Below are 17,762 nucleotides of genomic sequence, written 5' to 3' on the forward strand. Positions count from 1 at the left end.
CAAGCAGTGCAATACTCTCTATTTCAACGCTAAGCGAACACGTGTATAGGATAGGGTTTTTTTTTTTCAAGTTAATTTGTGTTTTGTAAATACAGATTAAGCATACTGAGGTCGTTTGTTTGTTTTTTTTAATTTCTTCAGGAACACCGAGACAAGAGATTTTTACTGTGTCCAGCCAGTCTGCGAGTCGGGCACCTGAAGAAGTTTGTTCGTCTGAAATATTCTCTTCCAGAATGTTACACGGTGAGCGGTCACATCTCCTCCCAAACGTTGACAGAACTCCTAAAACATCATAACAGCGTAACAAATTTGAATGATAACAAATTAATTTGGGCTCTTGATATTTTTCAAATTAGGTATATTAGATTTTAGAACCTTTGACCCCCTCCAAGGTGGGAGAGAGGGGAATTGGTATTTTACGCCAAGCCAGCAACTAAGGCTATATCAAGGCAAGGCAGATAAAGAATAGTGTGCCCGAGACGAGAGCTGAACTCAGGGCAGCCAACCTTCACTGTATTAGGCGCTAACCGTTGCGCCACCGGACCAACCCTCGTAGGAGAATGGTCGAAATGTAAATAAATTATAAAATAACATTTGCCATCAGAACCTTTAACAGTTGGATGAAGATTTCATTTTAATATTCAGTGTAGAAGGACATTAAATTTCGTTTCGGTTTTTCATTGTTAAGAAATAAGGAAAATCAAGAAGTTTAATCTTGACAAACGCGTGTTATTTCTTGATGACATAGAAGGACGAAGTGTTCAAGACCTGACTAGGCGAGGTCAAATGTGAGGCGTGTATGTGTCACTGCTAAAACGTCTTAACGTTTAGTAATGTTTGGCGAAGAACACTTGTGAGTTCCTGCGAGTGAATGGTTGTTTTCCTTGCTACGTCACGCTACGCCCTGACACGCTACGCCTGACACAGTCAACGGCCTCAACGCTTTTGTTTTGGAGATTATGGTAGACGATGCCGAGGCAAGCTCGGCTTTAACATGCTCGGGTGATCTTACTAGGAAAAGAACTGTTAGCATACTGTGTGTTGTGGGCTGCTATGAGCAACACTAATCTTTCGGAATGTGGCCACTCACTAGCACACCTTAGCGTGACGGACGTTTGAAAGGCTGGCACGCGTGTCCAGTCGTGTCTCGCGCGCCTCCCTTCCCCTGCTGTTTTCTCCAGAATATTATCGAAGCACTTCAATAACGGCAAACAGGATCGCGTCACGTGTGACACTGTTGGGACAAGCTTCTCATCTACAATATCACGTTTAACTCTGTATAGCATTAAACTATACAAGGCTGTGTAAGGACAAGGCTCTAGTCTACAAAGGCGATTTCTTTAACATAATCCCTCTCTCTTGTACGCACGACAGTGGGGAATGGGGAGGGAAGGGGGAATTGTAATGCTGCGAGACACGGGAAGTGATCAATACTGCGACCCAAGCAAAGCTACTCGACAAGCAAGACCTCATGTCTAATCAGTTTGCGCACACCGCCTGGTTTCATTTTGGAAGAGTAGTCTGTTTGCCGTCAGATTTGATTAAGGTCCACCTCCCCCTTGCGCGTGCCCACTGCTGTCACAATAAGCCCGCAGTTTAAAGGTCGAAATGTCGGGGACCTGGTGACGAAACAAACTGCAGGCAGCGAGCTCTTGCATATGGCCCCGATTTGCCGTCTTTATGGGCCCCTCTGGAGAGCTTTTAAACCCGTGTTGGATGCAGCAGGTTGTGTGGGTAAGTCAATAGAAATCTTGCCGTTAGTGTCTGTGCCTTCGTCGTATCGCTCCATCTCTATCCCCGTCGCTTCGTCCGATTTTTGAAGAAAAATGAATCATCCTCACAATTATCCAGTTTGATAGCTTTCTGAGTATTTGTCTTCTCTCTACTACCTCCCCTTCCATCCGAAAGGTTGGCACTTTGTATTCTTGTGAAGAGCAGCGGATTACACTTGAAAGGATTTAATGCTCTCCGGACGAGCCGTTTGGTAGAAGAGAAATGGACGTGTCAAAACGGACCGTCCATGGCGACTACACGAGAAGGGTGCCCGTCTTCTTCTGTCTCCCCTCCCCACGTCCTTCAAATTCAGAGGTTGATTGGTCAAATTTCGCACAACGTTGACGCACTGAACCGACTGTAAGCATGATGGAGAACGAGATTCTATGGTGGCCTTAAGTTTTCTATGCACCAGGAACAGGAGTAGAGGGCGGAAGGGAGGGAGGAAGGGAAACTGACTAGACCACTTAAAAGATAAGAAATGGTGTCTAACAAGCGCTGAAAACCTCTCTTCTGTCTTGTGAAACAGATCGATCTTTTCTACTCTGATGAACCTTTGGATGACGAGTACTCTCTTATGGATGTCGCATACATTTACTCCTGGAGACGGGTAAGTGACTGGGGGGGGGGGGGCTGGTCTAAATACCCTAGCTCCTTTTTCTGCCCGTCTGTCAGCTTTGCCTTTTTTGCCTGTTTTAAGAATGAGTAGTATACATGTATATTAAATTAATGTGCAGCCAGAGAAAAGGTGGGTTTCTTTCATACAGAATACACAAGGGCTTGTAGAGGTTTTGTGCATTTAATGCAATACCTAGGAATTGGATTTTTTTTTTTTTTGACAGGAAAGCGTTTTGACGCTCTACTACTCCTTTTATGAGCCTCCATCAAAGCGGCGGAAAGTGGCTGCTGCTACTGCCACATCTCAAGATGCTCTACCAGCCCGCGTGTCGTCACCTCGCCCCTCCACGCCTGCCAAAGCCGAGCCTGCTTCCACATCGTCTTCTACAATCTCCTCCAAAAGCGTGGAGGCCGTTGACAGCGTGTCAGGTGTTGAGTCGTCAGGCGTCAAAACTGCGGCATCTCCACATGACGTCACCTCCCGTTCTACCGCCACTACAGACGTCAAAACTGCGGCGTCTCCACCTGACATCACCGCTCCTTCTACCGTCACTACAGACTCCTCCTCCGTCGCAGAGTCTCGTGGTGAATCGGCCAAGCAGCAGAAGGAGGAATCTGTCGATGACGAAGGAGAAAACGAGGAAGAAGACGAAGAAAGACCGCTGATCATTTGCACTCCGGAACCTTTGTCGTTACCAATAACGACATTTGTATCGGCAATCGAGGCCGAGGTGGCTGCAATCAAAAGCGACACCGCCAAAGATCATCCCACCTCTTTGCATGCCGGTGCCAGTGGTTTGGATGCTAGACTTTGTGACACTGAGGGTGAAAGGGGTGGTGTCAAGGTCGGTGCTTCGAGTGCTTTTATTGCTTCTCCAGTTGTTAGCAACAGTGCCAGCTCAGTGTCTGCCAGTGCTGTTAACTCCACGAAGGCAAGTCACGGCGTGAACGGCAACATAAACTGCACGGCCTGGAGTAACAGCACCTCTGTCTGCCCCACAGAAACTGCAGCAGACTTGGTCATCGCGAGCTCTCGTTCTGCCAAGGAGGTGAACGCGTTCAAAGGAAGCGTCATCCTCAGCACGACATCCGTCGGCACCACCTCGTCAGTCCTCACGATGACGTCATCCGCTGTCAAAATGTCCCCATCGCGATCTACGTCCGGCGCCTCCCACACTGCTCGGCCGCAATCGCCCCTTGGTATCTTCGACCGCATCTACAGCGTGACCAGCAACTGCTCTGCCAGCGGCATCAAGAGCATCTTTAAAAGTACCAGCATCCTGTCGGCAAACAGCACCGACAGGCGCAACAGCATTGGCAGCAGCGGTGGCGGCGTCGTGAATAAAGGCGTTGGATCCAGGAACATTGCTTCCTTCGAGAGACGCAGCAGCTCCAGCAGCGTGGGTGTGCAGAGTGTGCAGCATGGTTTCATGGAACTGGCCGGCAAGGACAGACGACCCAGCTTAGCTTCTGCACCCTCCAGAAGTGACCTCACCACGAAAGGGGAGGAAAGAGGCATGACTTCCAAGATATCGATGGATTCCAACGCCGACCGACCTGCCAGTGCCTCGCCACAAAGGGGGGTGGGAAAAAGTGAGAAGCTCGAGGACCCTGGTGAGACGACATGCTCCAGCAATCTTCCTGGAGGCGAGAGACGCCTCGCTACTAATGGTGCTGCTTGCAGTAATGGCACTGGTAAAATTTCCGGTGTCAGCAGTCCGCCGAGAAGTGCCGCCTCTAATAGGCGCCCAGGTACCACAACTCTTGTTTCAGGCAGCAGCGATACGCGAACGAGCAGCAACAACTTATCGAGTGTTGAGGTTGAACGAAAACCGAGCGTTAGCGGCGGGGGTGATGGTGGTTTCTCTACAGGCAGCATGAAGCGAGCTGACCTCGCCAGTCCTCCGTCCTCACAAGATTATGAAAAACACAGCAGTCGTGCAGTGATAGGTATTGTGCAGAATAGTGATGTCCAGGTTAGCCGGCCCACCCTCGCCAGCGTGTGTAGAGCTGTGACCATCAGCGTGGACGGCCGTTTTAGCGCCGCTGGTGGTGCAGAGGTCACCGCCAGCACAGCAACAGCAGCAGCACCACCAGCTCCTTCCGCCCCTGCTGACGTTCATGGCGGCGACGGTGAAAGCCGCTGCAGCGCTGACACCAGTGCCAAGCAGAAGGGTGAGCGGCATGTAGATACACCTCTCAGGACGTGTCCAGACTCGGACACTGGATCTCAAGAGAGTACTGCAAACAGAAGAACTATACATAACGCAGACAGGCGTCTTAGCAACGCCGCAAACACAGTTAACGAGCGACGTCTGAGTGGTGGTGTCAACTCTGGTGGTGATGGCAAGGGTCCGGACAGCGCCGCTCAGAGTTCTGCACGAACAGGTGGTACTAGGGATGCCGGCACCTCCAGCTCTGTCAAGCAGTCTGCCAACGGAAATGTCATGGCTAGCAGACCGGAACGAGCTGCAGGACATGCAGCGAGTGAAGCACGTCTGTGTGCGGCTGGTAGCACGTCCTCACCGTCAGGCAACTCTCCAGGCATAGCGGAGGAACGCTCAGAAAGTGAAAACAGTGGAGTCAGCAGGAGTCGCTCGCCAAATTTCAGTTCCACCAAGTCTCATGGGACGGGTGTTTCCACCAGCAGCAAAGCAGCAGTACCCAAAAACACCAGCTCCCTCACTGCTAGCGACAAGCGGCCCAGCGGGTCCAGCACCCAGAACCGAATTTTCACTAGCAAGACCAGCGGCGGCTCCCACCCTGGTGCCGTGAAAAGGTCATACAACGCAAGCGCATCTGCCGGCAGCGGCGGGTCTGTGCACCGCACAGTCGCCAGTCCCACCCGTCCACAGGCTGTTGCAGGGGTGGCGGCCTCGGGCAGCACATCGTCATTCACCCGCATTACCAGTACAAGTGTCGCCGCGACTGGTGCCTCAGACCCCAAACGAATGAAGACGTCTGGGAGCGGCCCCGCATTCTCAAACCTGTCACCCTCCACCGTCATATCACCAACCATCCTTTCATCTTCCTCTGCCGCCACTAGCAACTGCAAAACATCAAGCAGGATCGGAGTTGGCGCGGACAAGTCCTCTGCTGCAACCGGCGCTACCTCCACGAGCAAGACGGCTTTCAGCAGCAATGTTGGGAGCTTCCCAAATGTTGGAGGATCCGTCTACAAGAAACAGACCTTGATGAATCAGATGGGGCCTTCCGGTACGCGCCTTCCGGCACCTGGTACGAGAGTAGACAGCCTTCTTTTCCGTGCCACAAATAAGACGTTGGTCACCTCTTCAGCCACAGCCCCGGCCAAACAAGATGGAGGTGGAAGTGCAGGACGTGAAGATAGAAGTGACACGCAGAGGGGATGCAGAGGTGAGACCGAAGTGGACAGCAGGGTGTCTTTCTTTGACAAAACCTTTTCTGGGGGAAAATCTAACAAAGAGACGTGTGTAAGTTCCGGCGTCGGCGGAAGTGACATCAGCTTCTCTGCCAGACACATTCTTAGCAATGCTTTTCATAGTTACGGCAGCAGTATGGCTAAGAAGACCGGTTGTGCATCGACCATTGCAAATAACAACAACACCACAACAAACAACAAGAACAACTCAAAGCTATCTGCGGGAATGATGGCCAGGAACGCCAGCGTTGCGTGCGATCTTACCAAAAAGTCCTCCACCGCCAGCTTGGACAGTACACGTTCTAATGGCATCGCTCGAAAGAGCGAGGTCACAACCACGACATAGCTCGGCTATCCACGAGCAGTAGCAGAGACAGTGCGTTTGCCAGCGATTCGGAAACGAGTCCGACGCCACCTCTTAAGTTTTCCGACATTAACCGAAATCCCATAAAGATAGAGCAAGGAGTCAATTGTAGTTCGGCCGGTAAGACTTGCAGGAAGGATTCATCGGCTCACGTCGAAAACGGGGGCCGGCGCTCTACGGGATCTATCGGCTCAGTAGGCTCACCTAGTTCCCTGGGATCAGGACCAGGCTCGCCCATGGAAAGTGAACGTTCGCCCGTCAAGGACGCGCGGCGACCTTCTGACTCGGAGTTGCTCGTCACCCAGCGTTGGCACAGCCTGTCCCATCACCCGCATTCACACCTGCTGCCAGCCCTGCATGCGCGACCCGATCCCGCTATGATGGCAGCGTTGTACAACGGCCACTTCAAGATGCCGCCCCACGCTAAGTTTCTTCCCTTGGTGCCAGACCATGGGCCGCCGGCAACTTCCTCCCCAGAACCTATGCCACTGGACTATTCCACGTCGTCTTCTTCAAAGTCATAGGCACCATAGTGTTCTTCCCAACAACAGTTATAGTTGGAGACTTGTATGCAGCAAGGTTGTGTCGCCTCACAATACGTGTGTATTGCGAGAGTTAACATCGGATGTGAAAATGCATGTCTTTTGTTTCGCTCCGCTCTGGAAGAAGCTGGATCAGCTTTTGGTGAATGGGACCTTAAGATCTTCTACCTTGGTTGTGTATGAGTTTTTAGAGGTGGCGTAGTTTGATTCTTCCTGAGCCAGGAGCTTCCGTCGATGTGGATTTTTTTTTTTTTTTTTTTTTGTAAAAAGTATGTGCACTTGTTGATGGGTGTAGTGTGTCCTACGTGGTGTTTCCGCATTCACCGAGGGATGTACATCGTGGATAATGGTTTTCTTATCTACAAGTTTCGGCGCTCGGAATTTATGAATTGAATGTGGATACCAGTGTGTGTGTGTAGATTCTAATCGGAACCCTGCTATCTTATGCCCATCGCCCAAAACAGAAGTGAATCTCCGTTTTGTGGCAGCTGCTCTACGCAAAATGTTTTTCTTTGCCTCCTGCTTCGGGGTGTGGGAGTATGTGCTTGCCTTCTCCTCCCTCGTCCTTTGCTCTGCCACCCTGTTCTCTGCAGTGTCTTTGTCCCACAGCAGCACCTCTGAGATAGAACCGACATCATTACGTACGCGTCACGTGCAGAGAAGCCTGCATTTATAATGTGCCTAATACAGTTTTGTTTCCTTAGCCACGACGTCGGAACGTTAAATTCGGTAGTCTTCCTGGCTATTATCTGTGAATTAAGTAGTATTCTGCGTCAAGGTTGTTCTAGTGTGTTCTGCCCTGCCCTGCTCACACTCTCTGGTGTACACAACATGAACAGACAATGTCAAGATGCCTAAGGAAATATATAAAATTCATGCATTGTTACAAAAGAGCGGGGAATGTCTGCGACCCAAAACCAAAGACAAACAAAAAAAGCGTTGTGAGTTGCAGGGTGTCTCACAACGGACTGTATATACCATACACACAGACCCACGGGCTATCAGTCCTTCTCGCAGCTGTGTAAATTTGCTGTGATTACTAAAAAAAAAATGTACGCAGCCACTGAGCGGATTGAACGCTAGGGAGTCCTTGTCTTTATGTTTGTTACCTCGAATGCTGCCATTCCTGATCACAGATCAGTATTTGGAAATGTCTCGTCGTTTCTAACAGTTGGAAGATGGACACCCAATGCTACAACATTGTAACACTGACTTGTGTGATATATGCATGTGGTTGTGTTTCATATTTAGACCTGTGTTTGTGCTTTCTGTGTACAACGCGATAGCTTGAAATTTCAATGCATTATTGAAATGACGATACTCTACTTACGGCGTAGTAGGGTGAATTTCAGTTTTCAATTTTATGCACACAATTGGTAAAGAATTCACCAATGTAAGAGGATCACTGGTGACCACTTTTACTTTTTAAAGGAAATGCACAGTCAAATGTAAATGTGATGAAGACGGAAATAATTACTATAGTGCTCTTTGTCTATTTGAAACCTACCTGTGTTACTTTTCTTCTTCTTTTTTTAATTTTGCTTCCATGTCACAAGAATTCAGCATCCTGACTATATACGAGAAAGCGCGCTCACACAAACACACACACAAATGAGAGAGAAAGAGATAGGGGATATCAATGAATAAGGCGTTGGCCAAGTGACAGGGTATAACTCAAAATTACTCATTTTGTTTAACGTTTCTCCAAACTACTACCATGTTGAGACAAACTGCAGGTGATATGTAAATAGGACCACGTGAGAAATAGTCGATTTTCTCAGTAGACAGGACCATAAAGCTGTCTGGACTAGCCCGGGGTTTTATTCACAGACTTTGTATAATTGGTTAGAATGTCTGCTAAGCCTGGCGTGGGAATGCTTGATGAACTCTGCACAGCACTTCTGGCCGGCTGAGGTGTCGCTGAGACCATTATTATTAAATGACAGAGCATGAGGTAGGATAAAGCAGATCTCTGGTACATTCTTTTTTCTCTCTGCCTTAATAGGTGATAAACGGTAACAACCGCTGCGCGCACAAATTCAGGTCTAAAGGAGAACTACCGTGTCTTATTTTGAGACAATGCATTACCATACTAACTGCAACAACAAAATAGCTTTTTAAAAAAGATCGTCCTGTATGAAAAGAAGTCTTTCGTTTTTATGGTGAGGTTTATTTCAGTCAAAGCTAACTGGTCCTAAGAATAGATCGATTTCATCAAACATTGAAAAACTTTGTAGTAGCACTTCAAAAATGTAATTCAGTAAGATTTTTGTGGGAATAGAATTATATTTTATCATTTTGGTCTTTATTACTTTTTATTAAATAAAGTTTTGAGAAATTTTGAGATGGCTTGCAGTATCTCCCCATATATTTTTGAATTCTTCTAATCAAAGGAGGAAGAAACTCCTTTTCCTGAAACTAGCAAATTAAACAAAATGTTCTGGTATGTGTTTCTCGGTTTAATATTATTGTACTCTGATTTTCCGGCTTAATTTAGAACGCAGACATCACGCTGGTGCTAGTTTTCACAGGGCTTGGGGTGTTCTGTAAATCTATTAACAGAGCTGCAGTAAGTACGTAGTATCTGAATACCCTTCCTACGAAAAAATATAGTCGCAGTAAGGCAGGCAATCACCGAGCAACACAAAAACTTAATTTGTTGTGGATGTCTGAAATAGAGACTAAGATCGAGCTTGTAATAGAAACTTGCTTTTGGCGGTCATTTATAGGTTAAACAGGTCAGGAGGACGAAGGTCCACACAAAATATAAATCTTCAGAGTCCTTCTCCTACTTAGTCCTGTGGATGGCAATGCCTGGGCATGAGCTACGGAAAGGTGATCCACTATGTCTGCTTATTAAATCGGTTTCCTTCCCGTAGCATCGGGCAGTCTAGTTGCAAGCTGTTGTCTGTGTCAGTATACGTATAAACCCATATGTCGCCCAAGCCACACGAAATAGATCGTCCCCTTTGTTAGAAGATGTCCGACAAGGACAATTTTATGCGGCGTTCTTACTGTAAACCGTTCATCGAACAACAAAGAAACAAACCAAATGACTCCGTTCAGTCCTCTCCACGACACAACATGACGTTCAGATCATTAATTAAACTCCAGGCCTAGAATTTGTTCAATGACAGAACGAACAGTTAAAAAGCTTGCCAGTTGCACCCTGGAAAATCATTGGCATCATTTAGTTCTGGTGTCAATAGTTGTGCTAGGAGAAAGCTGAAATGGTCCCATTCGGGACATTTTATATCGTAATAATAGCTCAAGAGAGAGGTTAAACGTCATCGACTTGGTCAGGACATTGAGGACCAAATCAATCATGCATGATGGTGATACAATTCGGAAAGCACACCTCTGGAGCCAGAAACTTAAGACTCCATACCACGGGATCCATAGAGGAACGACGATGAAAAAGACTTAAAACGCCTTTTTTGAAAAAGTTTTATAACTTCTCCAGCCTTAAAGTTTTGACCTAGCACATGTATAAACAACTACCTACGAGGTAATGAATACTCACCGTGAGACATCTGGTTTTGGAGTCACTTCACCATTAGGGCTGTGTGCATTCTGTCTTTGATCAATGTGCTGCCATACAGGGAGAAGGACCATGCATTTCCATTTATGATCTGCGTCTTTTTTTACGGTCACTTAAATTATGTCGGTCGGTGGCTATAAAAATTTTGGGAACGTTTATACTTTGTCGTTTTGTATCTTGCTGCAATCACTTGGAACCGTGCTTTAGTGTTGGTCTAATAACCACTAACATCGAAAAAGAAAAAAGAATATTCCGTTTGTATTTCTATTTGAAAAACATATTCCCGAGTAAGATATGCACTTGTTTTCCAAAAGAGTGTTATTTGTTGATACATGTTTTTTTGTAGACACAGTAGCCACTCCCTCTTTCCCTCCCTTACGATGCAATGAAGGGGCCACATGCTTATCTTGTCTGCATACAAAATTCTGCCGGATAAAAAGTGTTATCTTACATTATGTCAGGTCATAAAAGTACGTAGATCACAGATATCTGAATGAATCAGCTAGACAGATCTTCGACAGATGGGTCGGTATGTGCCATATTTGACAATAGAGATGTTTATAAAGAAAATCTGGACAGTTTGTGGTTTTTTCCTGCTGTCCTTCTCGGCGAAGTTATCTAACAATAACCTGACAGTTTCACATCATGCAGTTGGGTTCTTTTTAACCGTCAGAACACTGCCCATGATCACACTTTACAACCCCGCTTTCGCCAGGACAAAGCAAATAACTTCAGGCACGAAACTCACTTTTTCCCAGAGCTGCAGTTGTTGATTTGCTTCCCTGTTAACATGGCGGTGACCGTGACAACGTAAACTCTGTCGTCACAAAAATATTTGTTCTTAGCAGAGCTTGATAGAAGCTATTAACAAGAGCTAAGATGTTCAAGTAATGAGCTTCCGAAACCTTACCTTTCACCTCAATCAGCATTATTGCTGGACGGGCGTCCCATTGTATAGAAAGTAGCGTACAGGCTCATTAGAACAGAACATCTTACCGTCTAGCAGCAATGTGAATACAGTGGCAGGAACTATCCAGCCATTAACTTTTTTTCCTGCAAAAACACCAGGTGACGAAGAGGTGGTACAAAGGCGCGAGAAACTGTTACCATTGAGACACGTTTTGTTCCCGCCTTTTTTTACTAGCTGCTCGGTCCTCCCTCAAACTGTGCAGTCGGGTGTGAAGTGCGCGCTCGCCATTCACCACCAGCTATTGAAAGCGTCAACGGGACTTGCAAGCATGTTCTAACAATACATGTGCGTGCTAGCAATAGTTCAGCAAACATACTTTAAAACAAAAACAAGCCTCTCTCTCTCCCACACACACCCTCTCGATTTGTTCACCTCCTCCCACTTCTAGGGAAGAAAGCATGGGCTGAGGGACAAGGAGACACAGCATTGATGCGGTGCCGAAAGTTGTCAGTTGAAAGAAGATCTGTATCGAGGCGAATATAGTTCAGTCAGTCTCTCCTGGAGGGATCAGTGTTTCCTCATTCATTGGCTCCTCAAGCTGTCTAATGACAAAAGTTGATTAGGAGTGAAGGAAGGAGGGCAAAGTAAAAAAGATTAAAACTGATCGCCCTCTCTCTGTCTCTCTCTAACACACACCATTCGCACGGTTGCTATTTCAATTGTAATGTTTATTCATGTATTGATTCTCTCTGTAGACGTGCGTGCGTGCATGTGCTGCATTCGAGTTTGCTTGGGAATCAGTGTACTCTTGTGGAGTAGAGGTCAGAAGACCTGGCAGTTAAGTACTCTAAAAGTAACACTTCTGAATTGTGGAGTGTTTAGTTCATGCATAAATTGTGTGTGTGTGTGTGGGGGGGTGTCCTCATTTGTTTTAGATTTCAAAATGTTAAGACTTATGCGAACATTGCAAGTTGTACAAATGTTTGATACTACACACAAATGATGTATTCCACGGTGACCTTTGAACTCGTTTGTTAACAGTTAGAGCTAGAGCAGCATCGTAGTAACGTGTATTTGTAAATAACTTTGTTAGCTGCTACCTTGTACAGGTATTGTTTGGATTTGGTATTGTTTGAAGCTGTTGGCTTTTTAAACTGGTCAAAATGTTATAATGCAAGACATTTTCATCTCCTTAGTGCTTGCTCCTTTGCACTGCTAGTTATTTCTGCTTTGAGCATGCTCGCTTTTCCATGTGTGTGTAAACCCACAAAAGAATGGAAAATGTGAAGCGATTCTCAAATATTTTATTTGTGCAACCCATTAAAGACTGACAAAAGGGAAAACTATTTGATCTAGCTGCCAGTCTGGCACAAATATGTTAAGAACACGGTTTTTTTGTGATGTAACCTTAATCATTGCAGTGCTGAGATTGCGTCTGTCGTACAGACATTGTGATTTGCTTCCACACACTTGGTTTGAACGTAATATTTAAACTGCTGCAGATATTCTTCTGTACAGAGAAAGGTGCCATCCACAACAGATTGCTAAGCAAGATAATTTATTGAATTCCCTCCCCAGCTCGTCTTCAAAAAATTGTACTTTCTCCCCCCACCCCTTTTTTTTTAAAATCTTTCTGATGAGTTCAGAAACGAGTACAACACTTGCGTTTTTGCTGATTTCCATAAAACCTCTCGATGTATTTTCTGTTCTTCTAAGCATCTTTTTTTTTAATGATATGCTAGCGTAAATATCTCGATTCTGGTGGGAAAGTGACGAGTGGCGCGAACGAGTTTAAACGAGGTGTGTTGAACATCAAAGATAATGCTTAAGTGTTATGGCCGCGGCTATGATGAAAGCTTGGTCACGCGAGTAGATGACCGCACTCTGTGCACCCCAGCGACGAGAGTTTGTCAACCTCTTGCGGAGCTCGCAACAAGGGCTGAGCAAAGCGATTTATGACACATAAGCGCGCTTTTTCCTCTTGTCTTACTGATCACAGCGCCCACACACGGTCACCGGAAGACGGAGGTCACGCGAACACCGTTTGCGCACTTTGTAAGGCTGCTTTCTAACTTATGGACAACGCACTCTTGTCTTTCTTTACTTATTTATTTCTGAAAACCCTTTTTAATACCTTTCCCCGTACGGTTGTCGTATTGCTGGCTGGCTGCATTTATCCAGCTGCAGTTGCGTTACAGGGCTTGCTGCATCTAGGCCAAAATTATTAAATATTCACGTGAAATATAAGAATGACGCTTACGTGTTGCCAGTATTTTAAAACAATTTTTTAATTTTGTGTATGTGACTAATATTGCTGATAAGTTTTTGTTTTGGTTGAATGTTTTTTGTCTAAAGACGTAGACAGCAAAAACCTTAACAGACTTAACAGCAGGCAGTGATGATATAGAATTCTGTCACATTTGTACATCCGTACCGTTGTCTTCCACATCCCGCCTACACAGAAACCACTCTGTCTTCTTTTGAATAAATACATTCCGATTTCTAAAGCGTTGAAAGATCACGCTAAGCCCAGCTGTGATTGCTGTCGATGGGCTTAGGACTAGACAATGTCTCGATATTCACTTAGTAAAATGAGATCTGAAGACTAGGACAACTGTTTCCATGGAAATAAGGCGTACTTTAATTATTTCTATCGGCTACAAGTAATAGAGCTATCGATTGTTGGCAGAGAAAGGGAGCAAGATCGCCCTTCACAGTCCGGCAGGAGTTTTTCGACGCCGGGACCAAATGTGAAAGCAGACAGTAGCATCACACGTCCCTGGTTCAACTTCAGGGTCTTTTTGCGACCTCACATCCCTTCACTTCTGTAAAACTCGCATCCTCCTCTACTGGTTTCTCCCCCTCCCATTTTCTATTTCATAGGCAGCTTTGCCATTGCCGTCATCAGTTAACGACCACATGTGACAACAATGAAGACGGAACAGATGTCGGATAAAGGCCAGAAGTTTGCGAGAAATTGTAGTCCTTTACCTACAGAGTCCTAAGTGCATGATGGCTGGTGACCTCTGAAATAGCAGCTGCGTGGAAGTGAGTGATTGTCTCGGTTTCTTTATAGTTTTTTTTTCACTGTGTTGATCTTCACTTTCACGAATTCTCGTGTTCACAAGTAGTAGGAACCAAAGAACGGCTCCCTAGGACTGGATGGAAAGTAGCTCTCACATCACGAAGAAATAAGTGATGGAGGAGGAATGATCGTGCGTAGGTGTGTATATGTGTGTGTGTACATGTGTGCGTGTGTCATCGTGTGATTTAATATCTGTTGTGTCAGGTTTTTTGGCGGGTGGGGGCGGATCCTTCTTCCTGCTGCAACAATCGCTTGTTGTGCACTTGAAACCCAATTTACGTCGCTTTAGGTGGGAATATTGCTGAAACGGAGCGGCAGACTTCGAATTCGCTTCCTTTCCTAAGGCCCTCACTGTCATTGTGGATTAACGTAGCATGGAGTACAGCCCCAGCTTTTCCACACTCAGCGTTTCACTTGTTTAGTGTGAGAAGACATTGCCTTCTCCACGACCGATTCAAGATGCGATTTGTGGGCTTGCGTTTGAAGATTCAGCACGGATTTGAAACAGGCGGGCAGAGCTACATGGGTCTGCACGGGTTGGGTCGGGATATGGTGTGTTTGAATGGCAGTAGTTCGAAATTTGTTCGCCCTTTGTTTGAGAGAGAGCTTTGTACAAAAGTCAGAGCTGATGAAGCTGCGGGTCTAGCCGTGGTTGGGAGCGTTAAATATGGGGGCGGCAGTTCCCGTCTTTATGGTCGCTTTGTTTGCTGACTAAAAGGTCGTCTCCAAGATTTATAGTTTGGTGGTGAACCGAAATGTGAGGTTCTCTCTTGGTGGCTGTGAGTAGTAACATATTTATTTAGGGGTCATCGTTTTAAAGTTCTTCGTTTAGGAGCCGTGCTGGTTTTTTTTTGGTTTTTTTTTTTTTGGGGGGGGGGGGTGCGCGCGCGTGTATGTGTGACCAGCATTGAACCTCGCGTTGTTCTGCGTTGTCGTATCTTTTGCAACTTTATAGATTATGTTCAACTCGCCAGAGACCTTTCATCATCTCCGTTTTCCACATGCCTTCGTGTTATCTCTTTTCTGTCTCAAGATCAGATTAATGTTGAAGGCAGTTTATTGATTTTATTGATTTCACGTGGACCCGACTCCCTCAAACATTCCCAATAGAGACAGCATACTAACCGACCTAAACACATTCGCCGAAACGATTGTGTAGAGTGGCGTGAGAGATGGAGATACCGAGAACCATACATCCTGGTAGACATTTCAAGGTTTCTATGCGATCGCGTGCTTTTTGAATGTGGATTCCGAAACTGTTTTTCTCTTCCTTCTCCTGTGTCTCTTACATTTCCTTGGTGATGAGGGATAATTGCATAAAAAGACCAATGAAATTTTGATCTTGCAATAAAGCTGTACAAAGACCACACATGTAGCTAAACTCAAGCACTCTAACGACATAAGAGAATTCGAAATGCACGATTCAAAACGATAGACGTAAAGGAAACAATACTATTTTGTTTAATTCATTATTTCGTTGAATCCATCGCTCAGACAATCGCAAGAGAAAATTTGACAAACTTTCGTCCTGCGGGTGAACGGAGCATTGTCTATTGCATTTCTTGAAAGCAATCTATCATTGTTATCTATATTATTTTTCAAATGCGCTTAGCCATTTCAAGATATTGACTTCCGCCAGGAAATTAAAATGGTTTTCTACTCCTTCCACACCCAGCAACCCATCAGAGCAGCAACTCTAGGTTGTCTCAGTTAAATGTTCACAGGCATTTTGCATTTCCTGTACATTGCATTTACTGTCCACAAAAGTATGCATCCAGTGCTCGGCAGCCCTAAGACTACAATCAGCCGCGTCATACACTATAACAAACTTGCATTTTTTTCCAGTTGATGTTTTGTCTGATGCGGACAGCAACTTACGGACCCATAGACTTTATATGTTTAAAAACAAATCATGAAGCTTCTTCAGAACTTGTTTGGTCAATTGAGTAGAAATGGCAAGAGTGGGAGAGTGTGGGTTTTGTTTCGTGTTCTTGAGCACTTGTGTCGTTTAAGGCCTACAAGACACACACATATGTTCATGGATGACAAGTTTCAAGCATTCGTGTATTCTTACTGTTGAGTGTCAACTTGAAATCGTACCATGAATTATTAAAGTTTGTCTTGTGTCCTCGTGTGCACTGCTGTTTTTATTCACCTACTCTGATGACAGTGTGATGAGCGATGTGTTTCATGTGATGTCACGTCAAGCTACCTAAGTACGTGTACTCGCGCTTGTTTGTGCACGTGCGTGTACGCGTCCGTTCCTGTGTGAATGCGTGAGACTGGGAAAGAGTCCGCTGGAGAGGGCAACGACGGCGTGAGAGCTGCTAGTGTGCGGGAGGGAGAAAAGCTTTTCAAATCTTCACACACGGTTCTTCTGTCCGTTCAGTCCTCGTCATCCATTTCATTTCGGATGTCCTCAGCCTGCAAGACCCCTGCGACACGACATGGACGCACTGGGACCGCTGCAACTTCCTTGCGGTGATAGCGGAGCACTTCTTGGCCTCGGCTGTGATAATTTCATCGGCGATTCCCTTGCCTACGCCTTGCTGTCCGTCCAGAATCTCCCAGAAGATACAGTGCCGCTTACGAGAAAATTCAATTAATGTTGGTGGCAAAGCACGGGCGTTTTCTTCCCTCCCGATCTAATCTGATGGCGTTTGTTTCAGAGCACCATTGATAGTTGTAAACGTCACTTTCATCTTCACAAGCACAGAGACGATATCAGCCTTAGGGAAATTAGTGCGCACAAACAAAAGTCCTCACCCGCTGCCACTAGCTATATGTTCTGTCTGCGTTATCCGCTATTTCGTCTGCAGAATTTTAGTCATAAAGCCTCTATAGAACCGATGCGCAAGTCAGCTAGGAGTTCATTTTAGAAAGCCATTTTAAAAAGTGAACCAAGTCAGAAAAATTGTGTGTGAGAGGATGATGTTACTAATTCGCTTGAGCTGCTGTAGGAAAGATGGCCCAAAGACTGCATTTGGTTATAGCAATCTCAGAAATACATGTTATCATGCCCTTGTAACGACGAGCATATCCTTGGTTTTTAAAATGAAGGCTGCTAAAACTGAACTAAAAGGACTGAACTAAAAGGTCTGAACTAAAAGGTGTTAAGAATTTAAGAAAGCCTACCACAACCATTAGTTTGCCAAAAAAAAATCATTGATTTTTTTTTTTACTGGGGGGTAGGGGGGGGGTTGGTATGTGTGTGGGGAAAATATCAAACATGGGTGATGTCATTGATATAGCACTTTTAGCCCAAACCAGAGGTTCTAACCACAGTTTAATGAGATGTTGCCATGACAGTGACATAACGTCATGGGAACTATGGCTTCGAGCAGCAGGTGTCTTTAGAGGCTCGCAACTCTCACGCGTAACGATTTGCTCATATTTTTTTAATATTATTATCCGTTGTTTGAAAAAACGCCATTTATCTGAGAGTAATTTGTCTTTTAGTCTAAAAAGTCTAAACTAGAACTCGTGAAGTATGTGAGCCAAGAAGTTCTGTAGACACGGAAACATTTCC

At 45.6% G+C, this 17,762-nt stretch overlaps 1 protein-coding gene and 1 long non-coding RNA gene across 6 annotated transcripts in view; one reads left to right on the forward strand and one right to left on the reverse strand.

The window, feature by feature from the left end:
* Positions 1-16,363, forward strand: part of LOC112563782 (mucin-5AC-like) — an 82,199-nt gene extending 65,836 nt beyond the window's left edge. For all 3 annotated transcript variants that reach the window (XM_025238109.1, XM_025238108.1, XM_025238110.1), the window contains exons 8-10: positions 142-243; positions 2,303-2,383; positions 2,616-16,363. In XM_025238109.1, coding sequence (XP_025093894.1) covers positions 142-243; positions 2,303-2,383; positions 2,616-6,137 — 3,705 coding nt within the window. In that variant the 3' untranslated portion in view covers positions 6,138-16,363. The remainder of the gene's footprint in view (positions 1-141; positions 244-2,302; positions 2,384-2,615) is intronic.
* Positions 1-17,762, reverse strand: part of LOC112563783 — a 77,310-nt gene that overhangs the window by 25,279 nt on the left and 34,269 nt on the right. Inside the window, exon 5 of one of the 3 annotated variants that reach the window (XR_003099124.1) lies at positions 189-282. The exons of the other annotated variants lie outside the window; for them this stretch is intronic. This is a non-coding gene — a long non-coding RNA (uncharacterized LOC112563783). Of the gene's footprint in view, positions 1-188; positions 283-17,762 lie in introns of those variants that run through there. 3 annotated transcript variants of the gene reach the window in all.

The sequence above is a fragment of the Pomacea canaliculata genome, linkage group LG5 (genome assembly GCF_003073045.1).
Source record: "Pomacea canaliculata isolate SZHN2017 linkage group LG5, ASM307304v1, whole genome shotgun sequence".
Taxonomy (NCBI): domain Eukaryota; kingdom Metazoa; phylum Mollusca; class Gastropoda; order Architaenioglossa; family Ampullariidae; genus Pomacea; species Pomacea canaliculata.